At 40.9% G+C, this 26,079-nt stretch overlaps 1 protein-coding gene across 4 annotated transcripts in view; it reads left to right on the top strand.

Moving 5' to 3' along the window:
* The window catches only part of cacna2d3a (calcium channel, voltage-dependent, alpha 2/delta subunit 3a), a 109,435-nt gene that overhangs the window by 7,285 nt on the left and 76,071 nt on the right, over window positions 1-26,079 (top strand). For all 4 annotated transcript variants that reach the window (XM_068732917.1, XM_068732914.1, XM_068732916.1 and 1 more), the window contains exons 3-4: window positions 13,960-14,076; window positions 25,427-25,486. In XM_068732917.1, coding sequence (XP_068589018.1) covers window positions 13,960-14,076; window positions 25,427-25,486 — 177 coding nt within the window. The remainder of the gene's footprint in view (window positions 1-13,959; window positions 14,077-25,426; window positions 25,487-26,079) is intronic.

The following is a 26,079-nucleotide window of genomic DNA, read 5'->3' as shown; positions in this document are numbered from 1 at the left end:
TTTAACACATTAACGTGTGCGACATGTGTGAAGGACTGTCTGTGACTTGCTGCCCACATCCATCATCCTGCCGGTTGTGTGGGTCCACACTGTGTGCTGTAGGTAAAGATGGCCCGAATTGGGCATCCGACCCATTACAGCTGCTCCATCAATCACAAGTACCTCCTTATATGTCTTAAACCTCTGCACGCTCAGATAATTTGGCTTCATACATTATGCTCACAATTAAAGATGGACTAGTACACCAGCTCCTTCTTTCTTACTTTCCCTCACATTCTCTCTTCATTACCTTCAATATTTCTGTCAACTCTCCCTCCATCAACATTTTCACCCATGTGTTTTTGTGTCCCTGTGCCTTCCGCAATTATTTTTCTCTCTTTCTCCCCTTCTCTCTCGTACTTTCTCTCCTCCTCTCCCTCCATCCCCCTGCTTTAATAATGGATAGGATGCAGCTACGGCACTAAAGAATACATGGTAGGGGATCTTGGGACACGCCAGTGTTTGGAGCAAGTGTTGTTGCCCACACGCTTAAAAAAAACTAGTTCCGCTGGCCCAGCACTGTGTCGTGCACTCGCTGCACTCTCAGGCGTCCTCAATATGTGTCCCAAGTCACCCCCTCTGCCTCTGCATCACCTCTGCCAACATACACACACACACACACACACACACACACACACACACACACACACACACACACACACACACACACACACACACACACACACACACACTCACACAAACAAACACTTCTTTTGACTGTACTTTATGGAGCCTCACACTGCGCCCCATTTGCCCAACACTTCTCATAGACTGTGAGAGTGCTGCCAAATCCAGCTCAGTGGAACAGCAGTAGCCCCTCTTCCTGATGACCTTCACCTGCACTTGCTATCATCTCACCCAAACACACACTTGCCAACACACGGTCGAAGAATACAATTATGTATGCCCAAAGTTTTAAAAAAACTACTAACCTACAATGTCGGGCAATATTGAGTAGACATGCTGTATAAATGAATTTGTTAATCAAGGGGGTCATATCCAATTCAAGACTCTTATTCAGCAGATCTGACGCAGATGTCGGGGTAATTCTCCCATGTAGACCTTGCGGCTATTTTGGGAGGATTTGTGTAAAATGTTTTAGATTACTTTTAAGGGTTTAAGATTCACAATGTTTTGTAACACACAAATAAGGAAGGCACGAGAAGAGGGTCTGCAATACGCCAACAAAGACGCCACTTAAAAGAAGCTATGCCAAAGTCTCAACCCGGCATCTGGCAGTACTATAGAGAGAGAGGCTAAATCATCGATTTTTCCCAGACATGAAAATATCCAAATCATGCGTCATTAGAAGGCATATGTATTTGCTGGAAATGCATTGATACATCATTTAGTAATATTTTTACGGCTTTTTAAATTTTTTAATCAAGAAACCGCTGTTTCATGTTACGATGCATGATGAATTAGTCACCTCGAACACGATGCATTGGCCAGTTTCAAAGGTCTGGACCCAGGCAACAGAATCTCTTCCTCAAACTCAACTTAACTCTATTAGTGGGTGTTTATTTTAGTTTCCTTTTGTGTCTCCGTTACATATCATGTGGGTTAAAGGCCTGTGCTGGCTAATATGCAGATGACATTGTGGTAATGCTGAGCACTGAGTAAGTGGCAATGATTACTTCGACACAATAATTGATATGGATCAATGCTGAGCCGTATTGATTACATGGTGTTCACGTGCGGTAAGAAAGACAGTTAACGAGTGGAAAGTAAGCAGTCCATAGAGAGACAGTTTTGCCAACCCATACATTATTTTTTATGTCAACTGCATGGAATGTTTTCAACGTTTTGGTCCTCAGTTTGGCCTTTGACTTATCCAATGGTCACAATGTGGTACTGGTTCAAATTTTTCAATGACTCGCAAAAGTTTAATTTAATGCTGGTCATGCTTTAGGTGTGTGGTGACAAAGTATTGGTTATTTATTACCCTTTAGTGGACTTCTTAACCATTTGGTAAAGCACATTTTGAGTTGTGACACCTTGCTGAGTTGTACTTAACCTGACCTGTTGGTGCCGTCTCAAGCACTCGGTTGAAGTATGTTAGGGTTAAGGCTACAAAGGATCCGTCTTGTGTAAAACTCTTGCGAGACTTTATGTGGCTGCAAATAGATTTTGGAACCTCTTAAGTTAATTTGGACACTGATCAACTAAGGCTGCCAAAAATTCAAAATAGCCTGCTGTTTTTGGCTAACAGCGTTAATGAGTATCCTGTTTGATATTGACTGGAAATGCAGCTCCATAGAAAATCTATGAACTTTTGACTGGACAATCAGTATAAAGGCAGGTTACCATTAGTTGCTGTGGAGGAGGTATGGTTGATGATGCCATTAAATATTAATTTAATCCGTTGCGTAGTAGGCATCTGGAACCCAAAAGTGATAATGAAAGACTTTCCACGTTCTGTACAATATGCTGATGACAATCAGACTTTGATTAGTCCTGCTGGGTCGCAATAGTACAAGCAGTCGTCATGTGGTGTGTAGAATGATATTTACTTTCACAGCAGAGAAAGTGACCTCTATTTAAATGCCACAGATTTGTTAACACTGATGCTGACCACATGCATTCCCACAATGCTTCCTTATTTTCAAATAGTCACACACACACACACACACACACACACACACACACACACACACACACACAGAGAGATTATTATTTTTTCTTATTCTATTTTATTTAGAAACTGAGAAACAAATCTTATGTTGAAAAAAATACTATTGTCCAATGTATTGACTTTTAAAACCCCCAAATATTGATAGCAGTTTCGTCTGCAAAAATCCAGCATCATTCAGGCTCATAATTGATCATATTTATGTAGTGTGTTTATGCTTGTGATGTTTATGTTCTTTAATATATTTCATTATAAATGGTGCAACAATTTTAGTGTGTGTATTATGTTCTACATTTATTGAAAATTGTTTATTATATTCGCATATTCAGCTAACATCGTAGTGTCTACTAATACATTTTTTGCGGTTCTCAAAAGCATTCTTCTCCTCTATAGGTGGTACATTTATTTCCCCCATTTCTTTGTGAGGCCAATCTCGAATAAAACTGCAGTCCAAAAAGTACAACTTCCCATAATAAATCTCCAATTGCAAGGATGAATATTACCTTAATACATCCACCACAATGTTTTGCTCTCTCCTTTCACTTTCATGCTGGCTGCTGCTAGAATCAATTTGAGACTGTGAGAATGTATGGAATGGAATAGGGTAGCAGCAAGCCACATTGTACGTGCTGCAATGCATGAAAAATGTTTTCCACGACTTTGCTGAAACCAACTGAATGCAGGCAACTACAGATAGACTGTGGACTATTTATCAGTTCCATGTGAACAGATTAGACCTGCTCTTTCTGCTATTACGTTTTGGTGAAGTGACTTATGGCTGCATGAAATAAAATGTGGAGTGGAGACTGTAGAGAGGGTACTTCCTGTACTATAGGCTGCCTTTGCGTTATATATGTACATTATTTATTTATTTATTTTAGTGTAGATGTGTTCCCATGCTGGCATAGATGATGTCAGCCTCAGCCGTTAAGGAGCATCTGTGTGTGTGTGTGTGTGTGTGTGTGTGTGGGTGGTGGGGGGGCACACCATGATGGCAAGGCATGTGAGGACATTGAAATATGGCGGTCATTAGAGAGAGCAGGGACTTGGCACCCACTCTGTGGGGCAATGGTGCATGCCCAACAGACACAGTGCAGCCTGGGACAATCTCCTGAACGTCGGTACCAGCTATATACCATAAGGCCTTGTGTGTGTGTGTGTGTGTGTGTGTGTGTGTGTGTGTGTGTGTGTGTGTGTGTTCGTGTTAGTGTACAGCTGTTATTCCACTGTTCCTTTTAATAGCCCTCAGGCAGCCTTTAAACACTGTCACTGCAAAAGCACTTAGACACACAAACATACACACACACACACACACACACACACACACACACACACACACACACACTCCAGAGCTGCAGGTGGGTGAATTGTGTTGAGGAGTGAAATGGGAGAGGTGTGTAACTTGTTTCAGTTATACTGAAATAAAAAAGAGCAACACGGCTTGTATATGGTCAAATATCAGTCTGATGGTTTCATAAAGTATTGAGTGTTATTATTTTAATTCAAACTTGTAGGGAGGGCTGCTGCCTGAATGCTAATAGCATTGTTGGAGCATTGTAGTATTGTTCTATCTTCACTCTCCGAGTTAGTGCCAGGATTGGACGGATAGTTTATTGGACTATTAGAAAAACAAAAGAGCCACACCACACAGAATCCCTGCCCCTAGAACATTTGTCCATTAACCGCAATGACCAGATCAGAAAAACTGCAAAGCAAAAAGGAAAACTAAGAAACGGAAACCAAAAGATTAAAAATAATCACGCTGAAGCTGTGTTTGATTCAAATTACATTTCTTGGCATTTCATTGTGTAAGTCTTTTAAAACTTTGGAATGATAGTAACTTTGGGTTGCAGTTTTTGTTTACATTCCCAAATTTAATTTCTGAGAGATACAAAAATAATAATCGTATTTTCATATTTAGTTATGTAGTATGGATGATACTCAACATGTTGGAGCAAAACCAGCATGGTTGATTTGTTGGTCTGTCGGTTGCTATACCTTTTTAGTCCTGACTGAAATATCTTAACATTCATTGCCATGAAAGGTTGTGATCCCCATGAAGCCTATTGACTTCAGTGACCCCCTGACTTTTCTCATACTGACACCACGAGGATGAAATTTTTTGGTAAAGTAAAATATCTCAACAATGCGAATACCATGAAATTTTGTTTTGTGTTCATGCCCCCTCAAAGTAAATACATTTCCACTTTGTGTATGGTGCTAATAAGCACTAATTTAGCACATGCTAAACTAAGATGGTGATCGCAATATACATTATACCTGCTAAACATTAGCATGTACGTAAGCGGTGTCATTGTGAGCACGTTAGAATGTTGATGTTAGCATTTTACGTCTAAGCTGTCCACTGTGCTGAAGTACAGCCTCACAGATCTAGCGAGGTAGTCTTTGGGGGAAGTCTCAAGAAATTTGAAACAAGTACAAATCTGTTTAAGTATGTCAGAGCAAGTCTCAAGTCCTTGAGGTCAAATTTAAATTAAGTCGCAGGTCCCCATTAAAAAAAATCAAGTCAAGGTGTCATTCATTTGGGTATGATTGCTGCATGACCATTAAAATGACCCGAGCTTTATAATATTCCTTATATGTTACAGTAATTGTGTTTTTCTGTTGCAGTATTTGTAATCTTTATGAACATATTCTGCATTCACATGTAGAATCTGTAGGCAAAGGGATATTATTTTAGCATCGAAGCATTCTGGCTTTTGTTTGTAGTTCGAGTATATTGACCAATTACGTTCGAGCAGGCTGTGGTTGAATGCAGGTTCCAAATCTTGGGAAAATAATTGGGCAAAACCCTGTCTGACTCGAGTCCAAGTTGTAAGTCTACAGCATTCCTTTTTATTGTAATTGAACAATCAGTCTTTAATATGTTCACATCCACATTTGGGGATTGTTTGTTCATTGAACTCTCCTGAGATAATGACGGTTATTACTTCAATTGATGCTAAGTTCAACAGTTTAGTTGCAAATGAAACTATTAACTGTTTTCAGCTGTTTTACTGATGTCATATTTACAGCTGCTGTCGCTGCTGTCAGCCCACTGAAGAATAGGACACCAGCATGTAAGAGTGATGATAAAGAAAGACTTGTAGGATCATTATTTAGCTGTTGTCATCTGTCTAGACTTAACAGAGCGTTAATCAATCAAAAGCAAAGAGATACAATATGTGGAACATTGTCATTAAGCCACCAGACACAAGGCAGGATTCGGTTATCTTTCATTGAAATCAGCCTCCAAATTAATTAAGTTGTTTTAAGTGATTCATTGTATTCAACTGGCAAAGTGAAATGGCATGGGGGACAATTTTTTACTGTATGTGGTCAACTTTGTATATTTAACAGATACTTTATGATGCCTTCCGATGTAACTCAGCAGAACTGAAAACCAGAACTAGTTGATGCCCCCCTGCACTTTATTGTACACATTAACCTGCTGCATGTGCAATAACTTTTTAGTATTCATTTTCTTCTATTATGTGTTTTTATCCTGCTCGTTTTTATTTTAATGTTTTTTTTTATTTTTTTTATCTTGCTCACTTGCTGCTGGTCACTGTAAGTTAACAAATGTAATTTTGTTGTATGCCTACAATGACAATTAAGTGTCTTGAATCTTGAAAAATGAGACCAGGACGCCTACTGCCAAGTGATAGTCAAACCATGATCTGGTTTCCTGGTCATGCTTTTTCAGCCTTTGTCAGTCTGACCGCGTGGTAGATGTCCAGGAGCCAGCAACAGACCACAATGAAGCTTTTTCCCTGCTCACTTTTAAGGCACTGTCTATTTCCTATCAAGAGCTGCCCTCTTCTCTGTATGATTGAGTGGTCTGTCAGAGCTGTGTGTGCGTGTGTGTACATTTGTTCTCATAATCCTCCCCACTCATTCACAGCACATTGATCTTACTTTGAGACATCTCTGCGTTATGATCAATATTATGTTCATCCTCACTGATAGATTTTGCATTATGGTGAATGGAGCAGCAATTAAGGTGTGGCCAGTCAGGCAAGACAAGTTTATGATCCCATGAGTTTTATTAGTGTTTAAAGATGTTTTATATCTTTGTGATAAGTATTTACAGGAAGTGTTTGATTTACATACTGTCTGTGTTGTGTATGTATGTGTGTGTGTGTGTGTGTGTGTGTGTGTGTGCGTGTTTTACTATCCGGGGGGAGTGTCTCTGAGCCACCAGATACGCGACTCAGACCAACATGCTTTTGAGGCAGGGAGGACAAGCGTGAAATTAATTGTTCCACTTCATCTCCGGCCAGCGCTTTTCTTTTAAAGGGAACAATTTGTCGGCTGGCATACAAGGGAGGGTATGAAAGGAGGAGGGCACAGCAACGATTTGGCGTTCCTGGGAGATCCTGTGATCCAGCACTGATTTCCTGCTGTGGATTTGGGCTGGCGCTCCTGTCTGCTCAAGTAACAGACTTGGGAGTATTTGGAGTGAATGCAACATCAGTCAAAGTGCAATTGTTTCAGACAGTCCCTCAACCCTCACTCTGTGTTTTTCCCGTGGTTGCTGCACATATAGTCGCACACTCAGTGGTGACACTGTGGCAGAAAGCAGAATTAACTTTTAACCTTGTGATGCCTCTGGGTCCTACCTCTTCTTGCTTTTTCTACTCACCTCCTCTCTCCTTGTCTCTACACCGCCGCTCCCCTCCTCCTCCTCCCCGAGCCATGTTGGCTGTAATTACAAACATGGCTTTGGGGAGTCAGTAGTCCTTCATAGGAAAAGATGACACTGCGAGACGTATGTTCTCCTGATCATGTTTTAGGAGAATATGTGCTCTCGCACTGTCGGCACAAGGTTGTAGCTTGCATTAATGGACACATGGAGACACAACTTTAACTACTTACTTATCTTTTGTATGTCAAATTTGCCAAATGAACTGCACTTGTAACTAACTGATAAATGCAGTGTTGTAGAAAGTAAAATATTTCCTTCTGAAATGTAGTGGTATAAGCATGACATATTTTACTATTAAAAAAAAAAAATCACCATTATCCTACTGGTCGAAAGATTGTGATTTTAATGAAGTACAGCTATTGGAATCTTACTGCTGGTGGCAAATATTGCTTTGCAGCATTGTTTTATTGTTTTAATGTATTTTATTTAATATTCCAAAACATTTTGATTTGCAGCTACACCATGCTTTACAAAATTTTACTCAGTAACATATTAACGACATTGATATTAATCTGCTAATCTGCTGCTCCGTTTATGGATGAATGAAAGAAAGAAAGGAGACATTTTGTTTTGATAAGTGCTAAAAAGAGTGATGGGGAGTCCCTGATACAGTTATTTTCTTCCTTTTTTCATGTTTTCCTCCATTGCTATTGATCATCAGTATCTTGAAGAAGTGAAGTGACTTTCAATCAAAAGTTTTTACAAGCACACCTGACATGTGACAAACATGTGAATCTTGTGGACTGTTCCACATCTTTTTGATAATTTCAGGGAACTCAGTACATCATCTGTAAAGTGGACTTATTGGTCTCTTTGTCCCTGTGTAGTCTATCCTTGTGTCCTCCAGCACACACACACACACACACACACACACACACACACACATTCAGAGGCTTTTCTGAGCCGTGTCTCTTTTGTTCATCAAATGAGACTCATCTACTTGTAGTCAGAGAAACTGGCAGAAGCAAACAACACAGACTGGGCTGCTTTTTGTGAATGAAAACGATACAACACAGCTTGAATCTGACTAGATAGAATAGCACACAGACACTTGTAATTCAGGGTAGTATGCTTGTCGTCCTGCCACATACTTCTGCCTCTCTTTGTCTGCCGTGAATGTTCTGCTTCTTTTAGTGGCCAGAGAGACAGGAAATATCTATGCAAAAACACTGTTTATTTTTGGGCTTTTATATATACTTTTAGGTGTAAATTAAAAATTCAATAATTAATTAATAATTAATAAGTGTAAAATAAGAAGAGTTTTTATGTCTGTGTGAGAGAGAGATTCAAACAGCTGTGAGCTTGTGTGAGTGTGGGCCAAGGTAAAGTGGGCTCTGGTGACGCGTAAAATGAGCTGGGATTTGGGGAATTGAAGTTCAGTCTTAGTGTGAAATGAAGTTGTTCCCCTTCATTAATCACTTTATTATCAAACCCCAAGGAAATGACATACATATATGAAAACACATTATGATATTATGTCATTCACAGATTATGATGAATGACCAACAAAGAGAAACATGCTTTTACGCATGTATTCTGCCATCTGCTGCTGCATATCTTTTGGTGCGTCTGTGTACTTACTGGATAATTTATTGAGTTTTGTATGCATGCATGTGGGTGGGTGCGTGTGTGCACATGCAGGCTTGCACATGTCTCTGTTTCTGTGTGCTAAAGTGCAGCCTGGATGTGGCGATGGTAGCCTCTGATTGTTGTCCTAGAGTCAGAGCACTGTGCAGGAGAGAGATTAGCAGCATCAGCTCGTTCATGTGATGCGGCACAGCAGAGGGGTGAGGGGGGAGAGAAAGAGACGGATTGAGTTACCACAGACCATACAATATGTGTCGCCACTGCTTGTCTTCAACACAGTTCAAAGGACTTTTTGCAATGGACACATTATTCAGCCTTAGCAGCCTGATATATGTCTTTCAAGGCGAAAAGTGAAATTTGTGACTGGGCTGTAGTTTCATAGATGGGCAGACAGTTATTTTGGCATAGAAGCACCGTATGGTACTCAAGTGACAACGACTGGCTGCAGGGCAGCTTCAAAGAGTGGCTGTATACTGTACAACACACTGAGCCCCACCCTCCTAAGCTGTCAATCATTTAGCGTGGTTGATTACACTATTGCTAACTAACTGAAAAAGAATAAAACAATCATCCATCTAACAGTGAATAGTAAAGTTTCAGCTGGAGACTGCCCCAAACAGTCTTATTGCCTGTATTTGCGATGCCAAATGGACTCCAATATAGAGGATTTATACAATGGAGGTGAATGGAGGAGTTTGTGGTGCTCATGGTATGAAAAAATAATGTTTAAAAAAATAATCAGCGGTGCGTCTTTCCAATGTGTCTTTGCAGAATTTTTTTTTTTTTTTAGAAAGACACATTGCTGTTGAGTTTGTAATGTGTAAAACGTTTTGAAACCACTGTTAAAATATGGACCCACTTCATTGTTGTGTAGTTTGAGCTGAAGCCCAGGACATATTATAGGTTAGCACTGCAGAATTCTCCCTGGTGAAATGAGTACATGCGACTGGTAAATCAGGCCAGTATCCAGGTGCACAAACCAGCAAATAGAACAACCCTCAGGGAAAAGGGAAAGGAACATGATTTTGTGCTCGATAGCAAGTCAGGCCAAAACATACAATTCCTGGAAGATAGTGTCACTGCTCAGCAGGAGATGAGCAGCTAGAAGACATGAACAGTTACTCCAGCCCAGTGTTACATCCCAATACAAGCCACCTCCTCCAAAGCGGAAAAGTCCCAAGACTTGTGTGGTACTTCTCAGGTGACGAGGACTAAATGCTTCCTGAGAAAAATGTCATAAATTAAAATCACTTACATAAAGCAACTCTACATGTTGTAGGTTTAATGTATTAGAATAATATTTGACCTTAAGTTGCCAATGAAGCCCGTTGAAGACGCTCTCCTGTCCCCTCTCCTGGGAAATGGTGGTTCTGGATGTATGTCAGTTGGCTTTGCTGTGATGTTGATGTGATGTGAAGAGGCTAGCTTCAGGCTAATTAGGCCCGGTTTGCTCTGGCCTGCCTGACTGAACATAGCGCTGCAGACAGCCTGTGGTCATCTGGACCCTCTTCGCCTCTCACAGACCACACAAACGTGATTGCAAACACATAAACACTTGGGCTCAGGGCATGGGAACTCGTTGCTTTCCTTATGCCTCGGTGAAGTGTGTAAAATCTGTCAGTTCTGGGCCAGTTTCATGGACAAGGATTTAGTGGAGCTGCAGACAAAAATATACTGATTTCAAAAGAAAAGACTTAAGAACTGTGTTTAGGGAGGATTTTTAGCAATGAAGTCAGCCATTCATTTTTATAATTAGCAAAGGAAGTGGGTGCAGAGAAGATGGATGAAAGAGGAAAGCAGGAGATACACCGACTATAGAGAAGCTGCAGGGATCACGTAAAGGGAGAATGGACAAAGAGAAAATTGGTGAAGAGACCAGTCAAGCCAGTTCAGGTTTGAGCCGCCGCTGACCTGTCAGCTTTAACAACCCACCACTACCAGCCAGGAACCAGGATTGGCTTTAAACCTGGATTTTCTGTTCCTCCAACACACAGCAGTTGTCAGTCATCGGTGGGATTATCGCTCTGATTTTCATACGGTTATGGTCGCTGTAATTTGGCTTCTGAGTCATCAGCCCGTCACTTTGATTGGCTACAGAATATGTTACTCGAGGCTGCAATTAATAAGCAGTGCTGTTGGGTGAGGGACAAAAGTTTATTTGAGAAAATGGGAAACTTGTGGGGTAGTTGTCACGCAGAACAGTTCTGAAGAGAAATAATTGCATCTAAAAGGACATTAAGGTACCACGTATTGAGGTGCGTCTTCCCATTGTAAGATTTATTTCATTCTTTTCATTCTTTCTTCCCTTCCCTCTCTGTGTCTGATCCAATCTCAGACATATGCGAAACAGAAGCACATTTGGACGGCTGCACCGGAGCTTTTGAAGACAATCTTGATACTCCAAACTGTGGCATGCAAATGAAATTGGCAGCAAAGGCACCACTTCGGCAGCCTTTCAAAGGCACACAGACGGTTCAGTGTTATGGTTGTGAACATAGTGTTGATTCTATGATATGGAGATAAAGATGAAACAGTGAGTGTTTCCCCTGATGAATTTGATTTTATTCAACCATTCCCTGGCTTCTTAATGTTAGTAGCTCTTCGCTGTCCCTGCTGCTCGTTGCTCCACCTGTCTTTAATGACCCCAGACTCTATTATGATTATGATGAATCAAACCCTCTTCTCTTTAATCACTCCAATTGCTATCAAAAAATCCCTTCCACTTAAGCTCTTATTTTAAATCCATATTAAACCAAATGATTCCCTTCTGCCCACCTGCAGCTCTTTAAATTCGTACAGCAGTTCACACCGCCCTCTGACCTCCCACTTCAGTATTACTTTCCTGTGCTCTCTCTGTTCATCCATTATCCTGTTTCTCTACTTTCTACCTTCACTTTTCACCCTTAACATCCATCCACCTTCCCTTTCTTCCTCATCCTACCTGTCTTTGCATCTCTTGAATCTCTTTGCACCCACAGTGTTTGCTCTCCCCTCCCTATCTTTTCTCTCTCTCTCTTGTCTCTCTTTTTGTCTCCCTTTATCGGTCTTTTTCCCTTTCTCATGTGTTTGTGTCTGTTTGGTTGCATCTTCGCCTTGGGATGGAGGCAATCAAGCAATGTGGCCATAATTCTAACAAGATAACAATCAATGTTCAAATTCAGTGTCCTCTCTCGGTGTTCTTTTTTTGTACTCGATTCACCCTCGAGTTCACCCTTATCAATTATTTTGGTACGAAGCAGTAACGATATTCCTCTCTGTTTGGTGATGTCTTGCAGTTTTTCAGATGATTGCCTAAATCTAAAAGCTGCCGCCTCAGTGTCTGATGTTGTCCCTATTTCTCCTCTACCATGATCCCTCTCCTCTCGCTCAGCTCCTTGTGTGTTGCTGTACAGGAGCAGCTGAGAGCATGCGTCTAAGCAGGTTGGCATAACATTAGAGGGGGCATGCTATTTGATATGGCGGTAATCTGCTGTTAAATCCCCCAAGAGTGAAACACAGTCGCCTACAGCTTTGCAGAGATTTCAAAAATGGTTTTCTTTTCTTCGTACTCTTTTTTTTTTCTGAAGTAGTATACCTCCTCACTTAGATCAGCTCTGCATATATGTGTGTGTGGCATGTATTGGTGTGGAATTAGCGAGACTTAATGTCACTGTCCCCGGTTATGGTGCTGGTTAAGTTAAGCACCCTAGAATTGCAGAATAATGTGATTTAGTGTGGGGCAGATACTGAGGGCAGTGGCGTGTCATCGATGCTTTATGTGTGGCTGGTAAAAGTGGAAGGTGGCTGATAATTCTCTTGGCTGAGCTGATTGGTTTTGTTTTTATGTAGATCAGTTTGGAGAAGTAAGTCCTTCTAAGCTATATTCCACTTTTCTTGTAGCATTTCTACTCGTCCGTGGTTTTTATATTTTATAATTTTAGCACTGCTACTTTTGGTTACTCTATATACACAACATCTATTGCATGTCTTTTCATCCTGGAACAGGAATCCCTTCTAGTATGTAGTGTTTCTTAACAATTCTTTCAGTTCTTCCCTAAACTCTTTTTTTGTCAAGTTTTCCTTATCGGAGATCTACTGTAGATTGTGTCATATGTCATGTCACTTATGGTTTTAGTTTATATAAATAAACTGCTTTTTATAGCTTCCGCATTTAAAAAAAATGCCCAAAATTAGTGCTGGGCGGTATGACCAAAAATGTGTATCATGGTATTTTTTAAGATTCTGGCAGTTTCACGGTATATCACTTGCAGAGGTGGATCGTTATTGCGTTGGTAATGTCGCTCCACCTCTTGCTTTTCTTGTCATATGCAGTGCATCAAGCAAATGCCTCTTCAATCTGACCCTTTGGCTTCACTGTGTCACTAGCGCTAACGTTACTGGTTGACGGCCTCGAAAAAAACTTCCAAACAGCAGACACAGCTCCTCTCTTGGGCACAGAGGTTGGTGCATCTCCGGTCCTGCATCCCTCTTTTCTGTTCTTTAACGTAACGTTACTGTAGCGACGGAGCCTCTCCCAGCTGTTAACAGACTAGCTAACGGGCTAGCTAGCGAGCTGTACCCAGCATGCCGTTCGGCGGTGTACTTTTATAAATGTACAATTATTAGTGTTACAAATTGTTTATGTGTCACAAACTGTTGTGTGCCGTTGTGTTGCCCGTTAAAGAGAGTTAGTTGTGGTTTATTAATTGTTGTGTTATAAAGTTATAACCATTAAGGGTCCCTCTCAATACACTCTACACAACTAGCTCCGACCGTAGCGCCTGTTGAAGAGTTTAAGCAGTTGTTTCGGCTATGCACCGGTATGACTGTGTATGAAAAATGAATATGGGAAATTAAAACTGGTATACCGGATCAACCGGTATACCGCCCAGCACTACCCAAAATGCAATAATGCTTTTATAAGTATGTTTATAAGACTAAATTGATGACGTTATCTTGACATATACATTCGCAGCAATTGTAACCTGAACATGAACGTGTGGTTTTCTTTCAGAAATACAAGGAGTTTGAGCGGGCCGTGCGAGTGCAGGAGATTGACGGTCTGCGTCTGGTAAAGAGGCTGGCAGAGGACATGGAGGAGATGTTTCACAAGAAAGCCCAGGCAATGAAGGTACTCGTTTCTTCCAGATTGTTCATCCATCACACTAAACCTAAACCTTGCTTAGAATTAAGCAAAACATTTTAAATACAAACCAACTACTATAAAAGATTTTATTTCGATATATTTCTAACATTTCACAGACACTGCAGAACATAGCACATAACAATGACTATCTAATCACAAAATAGAAGTAAAAAAAAGACTCAGTTGCACTGGCTCATTTATTCCCAGAGAGGCTGGGAATGAAAAGAAAAGGTACTCGACGGAGCTCAGTGAAATCACTTGCTGACCCTATTTGATGTCTGAAGAAGTGCTGTAGTGTCACATTGCTTGAGTGGAACCAGACACATATTGCATTTTCTGTGTGTATGTGTGAGAGAGCTATGTGAAAGACCGGGTGCTGTGGGTGGGGTGACAGACGGAGAGAGACTGTGAGCCACTGTCTGTGTCACTTTATTGATCTGCTCAGACCAACCATCAGTATCTAAGAGGCCACTTCAAGACAAAGCTTGAAACTGAAACCAAAATTGTGTAGTTTGATTTTTGTATGTCTTTATCCCTTGTTTTCAATGCTGTGTGTATGTGGACTGGATAGACTGTAGCGTTAGTATTCTCTGGTGACCAAATACTGTGCTTAAGTAAGTTCTAGGTACTTAATACTTTAGGATAGGATTGTACTTTTTACTCTCCTTAATTTATTTGACAGTCAATGGTTACCTTGCAGATTGAGACATATTATCTACTCATTAAATATGTATTTTATATAAAATTTAAGTATTATTAAGTATAATTAAAATGCTAAAATACTAAATTATGGTGCATCAGACATAATAATAATCCAATAATTATATGATAAAATAACCCCTGAAAGAGGAGATTCTGCATAATGAGTACTTTTATTTATAATACAAATTGTGTTGATAGCCTTACTTTCACTCATTTTATTGTATTTTCTATTGTGGAATTTTCTGAGATGAAAGATCTAACCACTTTATTCACAACTTTTGTCACATGTCTACATGTGTAGTATGAACACAATTGTGTGTGAGCATGTCTGCATGTGTGGATATGTGTGATCGTGTCAATGTTGTAATAGGTGCAGTTCAGGATGTGTCCACGGTGCTCTGCCTCTCTGGCTGCAGCTCTAGCTCCAGGTGATAGATCTTATCAGGACAACATGGTGCTGTTAACACAAATTGGATTTCCCTCTGAGAGTCTGGTCCAAGGATACAAGCTGAAAGGAAAGCGAAGGAGGAGAGAGAGGGGCATAGATAGTGACAAACTATTTCCTTGCTTTAGCTTTGCTTATGCCTGTTATTATTCGTATGGTACCTTTGCCCGCTTGGATTGCATGACCATGTTTCACTCCCTTTGAAAGCATTCACATTTCCACCCGTCCACATGCACAGCTGTTGTCACCAAGCACATAGAGAAGCTGAAGTATTTCATGCTAACATGAGTCATCTGGCATTTCAAAAATATGACTCCTACTCTTATACAATGATTGCTGGCATGCATGCAAGGTTCTAATTGAATATTGTTACTGGTTCCTGTAATAGAAAATGGAGCACTTAATCAGTTTTGTAATAATAATGATCATTGTTTGGGAATTCAAGCACCGCCTTATGCTGTCCAAACCAGGATTAACTGTATTTAATTTACGTTAGTCGTTTTTACATTACAGAGAGATATATGTCCTGTCAACCTGTTGCAACGGTCCGATTAACTTTGAGTCTGTGCTGTGAGATTAGATCTATTGAATCTAAAAACACAGTGTTCTGTGTGTGCTATCTCCTCAAGAGTGTGTTAAATCCCTGGAGGTAAGAGGACTCGGTTGGCTAATGGCTTCTCTAAAGCCACCATGGCTGCGTGCTGGATGCCTGATAATTGTACATCTCAACGGGGTTATTTGTGCCGGTGTGTGTTCATATGTGTGTGGAGTAAAAGTTATGGGGGTTGATGAGAAGATGAGACGGAATATCGGTCACAGGGGTGATGGAATTGCACTCTAGCAAAGACAGATGAAAGCCAAGGGAGGAACAGGAAGAATAAATGTTATGGGGACGAAAATTGAAGAAAGTGGAGTGAAGAAAAGGGCTGCATGCACACAGAAGAGGATTTAACCCCTTCTCTGCTTCGTGATTGCACTTCACATCCACCTTTCTCATTTCCAACGCTAACACTTGGCCTTGTGATGGATTGTTAGTCGCAAACATACAATGGAAGTGTCCATGAGTCCTTTTCCCTCTTTTCCTCCATCTTTCTCCAATTTCTCTCTGCTTTTATTACCCAAACTCTCATCTGTCTGGCCTAGTGAGCAGTCTCGCTGCTGCCTTAAGCATCCCTCGCTCCTTTGTCTGTCTCCCCCCTCTCTACTCCGCCTCTTCCCATCTCTCTGCTTTTTGCTAAAGTATATGTGGCGCTTCAGCGATTCAATTTCCGTGCAGGCGCTCTCCCCCTGTCCGTCAACGTGGCTTTATCTTCCCATCTCCACGTCGATTCACCCTTTTTTATCGCGCACCACCACCTGCTGAGAGACAGCAGCCTCTGCTGCCGTAAAAGGGTTCACCTGTACATGCGTGTGCTAGTTGATGTCATTCTTTTTAAGTGTGTTTGGGTGAGAGTCGTTCTGTGCTTTCATACTTGTGCCTTAAGATAATGGCTTTAATTTGGAGAGAGGGAGATGATATGGTAGAGAAATATTTTTATAAGTTAAATTTATGTAGGTTTTGTGTGTGATATTGTGTATATGTGTGTGTGTGTGTGTGTGTGTGTGTGTGTGTGTGTGTGTGTGTGTGTGTGAGAGAGTGACAGAATGTATCCTTTTAGAATTGGTGTTTGATTGTGTTTATGTCTCTTTCCTCTCTCCCTTATCATCTCCACATGCTTGTTGCAAACGCAGACTGCTGAAAATGAAACTTTGGGGCGAGAGCAGTTGTGTATTTAGGTTGCATCGGCCAATTGAATTGCAGCTCCATTATTATAGATAAAATGGCCAATGAAACTGTGTCAAAGTAAAGATGTGCTTGCGAAGGGTGTTGTGTGTGTGTGTGTGTGTGTGTGTGTGTGTGTGTCCTTGTTTGTAACTTTGACAGGAATGGTATGTGTTTATTCCTGGCCTCAGCATGCATCTTAGCTCGCCATTGTTTTAATTACTATTACCTTCATCAGTTCCTGAGTTGTTCTCCTTTCCTCTCCTCTCCTCAAAATGGTGGCAACAGTAGACGTTTAAATAAAAAGTGAACATGTTGTTATCAAAGTTGAAAGGCGTGGAGCTATTGTAATGCCCTCTTTGAAGTCAAGCACGGCTGTGTTTAAATGCACTTCAAAGCAGAGTAGATGCCTTGCTTCCAGGGCTGTTTCTCCTGTAATGGCATTCGGCCTCTGCACGCTCTGTACCTGCTGATATCATTTACCTGTGGCAGCTACGCCTCTGTAGTCCTCAACATGATTACCAGTGTAGTGCAGGCTGCATGTGTATACTTTAAAAATAAAAGGCACACACAGGACTTTAAATGACATTCTTTGCCAGCAAAACCTCCTTTGAAATTGAATTTTCACTTGCTGACATGTACGGGGAATTTTGAACACAAAGCATTTCAACAATGTGGCACTACTCGTCCGCTGCAGCAGATGATTATAATTCAGATGTGTTTCCTCTTAACATTGCAATTTAATTACTGAACACGTGACGATATTGCTAAAAAGAAGTCAGACAGAGCAAGCGACATCAGTGAAGAGAAAACGAAGATGAATGGCAAAACCCAAACTGTTAATATGTTAGCAATATATAGTCTGACATGGTATATGAGAGCTAAAGTTGCTTATCCAGGAATTTCCCATCATGGTTGGCAGAGAGTATAGTTCTGATAGGGATTTTAAATGGTGTTGTCCGGCTCTGCTGTCTTGTTCTGCCCTTTCCTTCTGTCTGCCTTCCTCCCTGACATTCCACACTGTAACGCTGAGCTGACAGCACTGCTCCCCTCATTTCCCTAATTTTATTAGCTGTCCTCAGTCTCCGATCATTGGCATGTCTCTGTGCGTGTTCGTCTGTGAGTGTCTGCTAAGAGTGATGGCTTCTAATGACAAGGCAGAGCCAGCCAGTAGACGTCAGGACAGCGTTCTCCTTCTCTCCGGTTGTTTTTTGTCACTAAGAAGTCACAGTGAGAGATGGAATTGTTTTCTAGGGTGATGAAATGGGGATGTAGACAGGAAAGATGGGAAAGGTAAAGGTAAAGAAGAGTCAAAAGTTCAGTCTAGCAGGCATGTATACATTCAGTGTATAGTGCATGTATGCACATATGACGATCGTTAATCGTCTCCTCTAGGTGAGTGTACAGTTTTGTTTAATGTGTGTGTGTATATATATATATATATATATATATATATATACACATACTGTATATATTCTTAAATGAAAACATTCAAGGTGAAAAAGAAAACTGTGTAGGCATAAATTGAAAGTGTAAAGAACGAGTAAATGTGAGACAGAGGAGAATGGGATGGCAGGGCGCTGGGTTAGGCCCTTCATATTCCCTTTGTATTCCTTGTCAGTCAGCAGAACTGTTGAGAACTTGTCAAGTATTGATTATTGGGACTTGGTGTTTCAAAACCACACACTACTCCCCTCCCTCTCTCTGTCTTTCCCTTTGTATCTGTCTGTCCACCATGATCTGTGTACTTGGCTGTTACCCAATCTAAATGTGCAAAACAGAGGAAGCAAAGTGTCACAGAGCACTTTTCCATTTTGTTGATGCTGCAACTCTTCCCTGGCTGCTTTGACAATATTAATTGCTGTCCCCAGTGCTATTGATGGGCTGACCCGAGCCAATCCCACTCAGCCCAGCTCGGGCCTCGACGGATCAGACCTCTGGCAGAACTAAGACCCACAGGACATGCACTGATCCAGTAGTCCAAGGCTTAGTTAGCATTTCCTCTCACAACCTAGGAACAGCTATACATCTTACCAAGCAGAAGGATGCCAAATTATTCAAGTGCATTAGCTTAGCACATGTTCATATAAGGTCGCACATATCTATTTTTGGTACGAACATATTTAGATGTGAGAAAAGGTGTCCAACTGCTATCTACACATGCAAACAGAGCTGATAAATATAGCTCATCTATATTTATTTGGGTTGCTGTTGGAAAGTTGTATATTAAATAGCAACTCTGCTCTATAGAGCAACATGTTCAGATGTTCTCATCAAATTATAACTCAGAAAGATGATTACATGGAAAAAGGAAAACTTTGAACCCAAAGTACAAATGCATGCTGAACCAACAGCACACAGCACCTCTGGGAATGTTTTTAATGCGAGTTAGAACTGCAGTTGACTGTGGTCTTGTTCTTGGATACCTCGGGAGAACATTCAGATTCAGGCCACTGCCCTCCCCTCCTCCTGGTGGAGGGAATGTGTTGAGGCAAGGCTTAATGTACTGCTTTAAAAAAAAAAAAAAAAGTCCAGCACTTCCGCGACCAGTCAATAATGTATATGACCCCCCGTGCACCCCTCCTCTGCTTCTCTGACAGCAGTTGTTAGTATAGCTCAGCTGTATGACAGCTTTCGCTAACTTTCACGGCTTTAGTGTTGCATTCATAATGGATGGACATTTGTTAAGGTCAGTGGCTTCAACCATCAGGAAACTACACAGCAAGTACAGCGCAAGAACAATGAGCCAATCAAGTTGACAGCTTAATGAGGGGGATCGTTTATGAACTTTTGAAAGTGTAAACAAGCTGAATCCTTTGTCAGGCAGATCATAATCACAGGATGTCAGATAATGAAAGGGGGTAGATGAGTCCAAATGTCAAAGAAATTGACTGGGTGGGTGGAAGGAGGCGGAATGAAAATTATGGAATAGGAACGGAAATTGTGCTTTGTCGAGGGGGAAGACATTGCTTCAACGTATACTACTAGGAAACTGGGGAAAACATTAGGAAAGTCAGATGGGTCTAAACCGGTCAGAACCAAAGATCTGATCAAAATATACATTTTTATCATGGCATATTAGTCTAAGCAGATTTTCAGACTGTAGCAAAACACACAGCTATCTTGTCATTAATGACATAAATGTCTTCCATACATTTACTACCTTCTGTTAAGTCAAAATGACCTATCTTGATGCTAATTTCCCATTCATATGCATCATTTTCTTTGTTAATATGCTTCACCTTAGCCAACCTGACAGCTCCAAAGGACCATAGAAAGTGCTGAAAAAGCAACAGGGGGCTAGATGTTGTTATGAACTTGTTCACACAACACATTGTTTCCCGTGGTTTGATTCGGGCTAAAAAAAAATCAGCAAATAAAATGAGCCTGAGGTAATTCAGAGATAATGGTTCCTGACCTGGACCAGACCAGTCGGGTCTGGTCTAATCAAGTTTGTGCTGAGAATCAAAGCTCTGTAGTGATGATGGAGACCAGCAGAAACGCATCAGGGATCTGTGATCAGGTAGAGATGCCAGACTTCTCTTCTAACAAATCTAATCCAGTCACCACAGCAAGTCTTGTTAGCGCTGTGTGTTCAGCTTTTACCCTTGTCAGCTGCAGTGAAGGCTTGTGAATGTGGACGTTTGTGTATGAGCGTGTTTTCAGGGAGACAACAGGGCCTGCCTCTCTGACTGTGCCAGTTTAATTATTGCTGTCATCTCGTACCAAGCCCTAGCCTCGACAGAATGACTTGAGAGAAAAGTAATTTCCTCTCTCTTTTAAACTGCATCATATACTTTGGCAGGACCACCTATTGACAAAAAGACGTGGCAGGCTCATTTGAATATACGCGAGACACGCACAAACACATGCAGACAGACCGCACACACGTTTGCGTACGCCCACAGTGACACAACGTACACACAAAGACAAACACACCACCTGGAGTGTTCATCCTGGTGATATGCTGGAATTGAAATTCACAGGAGTGAGCAGTACCTACTTATCTCTAATCTGTTTTTCCGATTGAAAAACTCCCTCCTACTACGCAAGTTATTTTTACCCCTAGAGCTTTAACTCCCATCATCCTTCATGGTAACTAAGACTACATGAATAACATGCCAGAAGAGATTATTCACAGGTGGGAATCAAGTGTTCAGTAGAGATGAAATTATCATTGGCCATGTATGATGACAATGTAATGTTGTGTAATTGTTAAAGCCAGTTGTTTTCCCTATGCGATCATATGGTATATTAATAGACTCAATTTTAAATCACAACAGAGGGAAATTACACATTTTTTAATGAGACATTTTTTCAGACCATCTTACAACTGCTTATTGAGAGAAGTTATTTAGTTAACAACTAACCACAATTTCTCTATAAATACATTTATGATCAAATTGATGCATGGTCTACACCACAGACTTGTAATCTGTCTTTCAGAAATGTCCTCTGCATGTCTACTTACTTACCATTCCATTGCAGGATTTAAAAAACACACAAAGGTCCAACAGCGCTTGCTAACCTTACTAAGTCAGTGGAAATGTTGTAAGCAACACAGTCAATGACCATATGAACAATAGACCGTATATAAGAATCTTTATATTTAAAGATATATTTTGGAAACAGACGACCACAGTTATGGAAAGTTAAAGTTACATCTCCTGGACTTCCTAATTTCTGATCCTCCGCTATCTATCATTAAACTTTATTCAACTATCTTATTAAAACCAAACTTATTACAAAAAAAACAACACTTACATCAGCATGTTAAAAAAAAAAAACCTTTAAATGACAGAAATCATGTGTGTACTTTTTGTACTTTTAGTTTGACCCATGTACCATCCGCTTACTTGGAAGGGGCGGGGTTTATGACCTACAATGGTGCCAGCCACCAGGGGGCAGTCAAGATGCTTTGGCTTAATTGTTGAGGAGCTGTCATGTCGTCCATCTTTATATACACACGCATACTGTACATGCATTAAATTCAATCAGATTCCATCACACACAGTGAAATGCTTTCATACCCTCTCACTCAATGACTGACATTTGCAAAAGTGGCTGGATGACAGAATTGTTCAAAGGGCTAATATCTTAACAGGTGTCAGTTGAGAAAAACATTAACACTCAAGCACACGCAAACACACACCCACACCGTCACACACTCACAAATGCTGAAAAGTGTGATTCTATCGACAGCGGCTTCACAGGCAGCATCTGACATTTCGCTGGGAGTGTGAGGCTAAGCGTTCAGACCTTTAGAGAATGCTCTCATTCCTCCCTTGTCCCCCCCTTTATTCCAGCATCCCCATCTTGTTTGTTCCTAGAGCACGCTTTGTTGTGGATTTCCATTAGATGCACCTGCCTGAGGTTTTTTGTGGTGCCTTTCAATGCCCGAATGCACACATGCTCTCACATAGGCATAAGAGTTTGTGTTTCTAAAAAAGATCTGAAGAAGTCCAGGCCAGAGAGGACAAAGAGGTATTCGCTCTGTCGTCTGCTTTTCTCTCTCAGCCAATCAGACCAGGGAGGAAGCAGAATGTATTCATAAACCTATAGCCGAACAGAACCAAGCACAGATTGATATGCAACAATATTCAATGGCCAGGTGTGTTGCTATGGTGAAGAAAATGATTGGCCGGGTTCTAGATTACAGTGTGCTCTTCCCAAAACAGCCTGCCTGCACACACAGCAGCAGAACAGCACACACACACACACACACACACACACACACACACACACACACACACACACACAGTCTCACACATGGCTCAGCTGATATAAGCTGGCTGATTGCAGTAGTTTTACGGGTAAAGCCATTTGAATGGAAATGCGAAATGGAAGTGAATTACCAAAACTCATAGACACCAGCACCAGCTGTGAATGAGAGAAATTACTTGCTATGAGAACACACCATGCACATCACAGATGGAAGTAGAAGGAAGTGCTTGTGTGTATGTGAGATGCCTGAAGTTGTTACTCAGGACCCAAAATCCTCACATCAGGCCCTACTCCTTAAGCCCATTTATAATTCTGCTACATGCCAGTCATTAATACCGGAAACATTTTTTATTTGGGTACAAATTCACAATTTCCTCGCAGACCACAGACATGAGTGACTGGCACAGTGACATAAACCCTCAATTTGTACTTTGTACAATTTGTACTTCACATACTCTGATGATACATGTCACTGCCATACTTTGACCACTCAGTGACAATAACTCTGTCACAGCCTATTAACACTCCACTTCCCTCTTCACACAATGGCACCCAAAAAAACACCTCAAGCTAAATGGTGATGAAACAAAAGAACTAGTCTCTGGCACATCAAACACACCCAGCAGTGAACACGACCCCACTGCTGACACACCGTTTGTTTTGGTCAGTAATAAACAGTAAGGGTCAGTAATAAAGATGCCTTGCTTCCAATGTAGGCTCTTTGGATCCACTTTTGTCATCAAAAATTGTCAAAGAAACAAAAACTTAAAGTCGGATATGCCAATCCATTCATTTTCAAACAATAACAAAACCACCTTTACCCTGCCTCACAGTCAAAAACCATAGACCTAGCTGTGCGCCACCTGTATCCAATTAGTCCTACACTTAAGTAGACTACCATGGCTACCCACAGCGCCACTCATTAGCCACCAAATGCCGCCAACACCCACTTTCATCCACAGCAAGACAGTTGAACGGTCAACAGCTTCAAATACCAATGACTCATTATAGACAATAAACTCAGATTGATGAACACCACTGCTGTCCATAAACGATCCCAGCAAAGACTCCATGTCATATATGCAAACTCTCTACGAGAGCTCTCTGTTACCCCTCACCTCCTGTTGTTGTGCAAAAACATGGCCCATCCTCAGTCTTTCAAACATGATCGACAAAACCATAACACACCAGTGGCACTCACAATAGCAATTGACTTTTTGGTCTTAAATACAGGACTTCAAAATAAACAAGAGCTTGCTTTGAGTGGAGCTTTCTCCCTGAACAAACCGCCTTGTTGACACCGTTTGGAAAGATCTAGACTGAGTGCATATGGTGAATGTGCTTACAACTATGGGTTAGGATACAGGCATGGGCTTGAAGGTGTATGTATACAGTCTATGCGACCAAGTGTATTTTTGTCTGTTGTGTACCTTTTTATGTTGCTGTGTGGAATATACACAGGCTGTGAAAACCAATCTTCCACATACTGTATGTACACAAATTCACTATGAAATGGTCAATCAATTAGAGAAGCAACATGGAGGGGACAACATCTGCATTTCATTGTGCTATCCTGTATTGTATCATGACAATAAAACCTTGAAACAGATTCAATCCATTCATCAAGCAAAACTGCAAAATCTTTTCAGTAATGTGGATTTGCTGCTTTTCGCTGTTTTATATAATTGTGAACTGTTAGTTGGACCAAACGATATATGTCACATTGGCCTCTGGAAATTAGTTTGTTTGTAATTATTTTGACTATTTTTTTAACATTTGTTAAAATAATCCATTAATAGTTTTGTCAGATTTTCCACCCTAAACAATTAACTGATTATTTAAATAACAAGTAACATTATCACTATTTGAAGCCCTAATATTCACCTTCACTCACATTTACACAACACACATTCAGTGTTTGCACTCATAACATGCAATCATGCATTTGTGTGAATACATTGAGTTATTAAGTTATTTTTGTTTTGAATGACATGTGCTTCTCACAAACCATCCATAAACTGTAACATGAAGGTTTACATTATGCTGTAATATTTCTCTCTCCTGTTTGCCACTGCACAACAGATGCAAGTCTTAAAGCACTGACAACTTTACGTTAAAAACATTTCTCCCTAGTCATCTTTCATTTGAGAATGATGACCATGATTGCCTGTGCCAAAACGTTGACTCAAAGGGACACAGCTACACGGACCACCCTACACACACACACACACACACACACACACACACACACACACACACACACACACAGCAGACAATAGCAGCAAGAGGGAGATGATAGAGTGAGTTTGTGTGTCACTGAGTGTGTGAGATAGAGAGAGAAAAAAGGAGAGAGTGCATCTTTTAAACAGCATGAACTGGTGATGGAGTTTGTTGTGGTGGTGTCCAAAGAACCCGAGGCAGTCATTACCTCTACTACTGAACCATTTAGGAAAATAGCCTCTTTTCAGAGTTGGCCAAATGTCTGTCCGCTATCTGTATATTTCTGTGTGTGTGTGTGTGTGTGTGTGTGTGTGTGTTTGTTTGTCCTGAGGGCTGGCTGTGTTGCTCCAGTGCTAAGGGGTACTTATAAAGCCAGTCATAAAGCTACTTTCTGTCTGGCTGTTTCTCAGCCTATAATTATTTGACCAACTAATCAATTGATTTTCATACTAAGAGTTTTTTTCCCTCCTCCCCTCTTGCAGAGACTGGTAGAAGCAGCAGAGGAAGCCCACCTGCAGCACGAGGAGGATCCAGACCTGCAGGTATGTGTGTATGGAGCTACAGTATATTCTGACCACACACACACACACACACACACACACACACACACACACACACACACACACACACACACACACACATTATTACAATCAAGATGTTCATTCCCTGTTCTTGTAAGCTCATTAATTAAATCATGCAGAAAATAATTTCTCCTTCAGAGGCCAGTGCTTCTGTGATTGGACCCCAGTGAGACAAAAGGTTCAGCGAATGACAAGGGCCCCTGTAAACACAACAGAGGAGAGGCAGAGAGAAAAGGCATTAGGAATCTTGTTCTGCAGTCTGTTTCGCTTGACTAGGCTTAACAGTCTTTTCTCTTTTAAAAGTGTGTTTCTCCACATCTCTCTATAATCATTTTGTCAGCATATGTCTCTGTCTGCCACAGTCACACTGTCTGGTGTTCACAGTCCCACATGAGCAAACAAACATGCATACAAAGAACATTATATACACATAAGTGTTTTTAATTGAACAAAGAAAAAATCCACCCCACTCTTCGACATCTGTTTGTGATCACTTACTGTGGAATTATGGGTCCATCTTGTTGAATGATTTTTACATTTTGTGGATAACTGAA

Source organism: Cebidichthys violaceus, unplaced genomic scaffold, assembly GCF_023349555.1.
Source record: "Cebidichthys violaceus isolate CVI_PGR_0920_01 unplaced genomic scaffold, fCebVio1.0.p SCAF_6, whole genome shotgun sequence".
Lineage (NCBI taxonomy): Eukaryota > Metazoa > Chordata > Actinopteri > Perciformes > Stichaeidae > Cebidichthys > Cebidichthys violaceus.
Note: the sequence above shows the minus strand (reverse complement) of the source record. Positions and strands in the feature narration are given on the sequence as shown.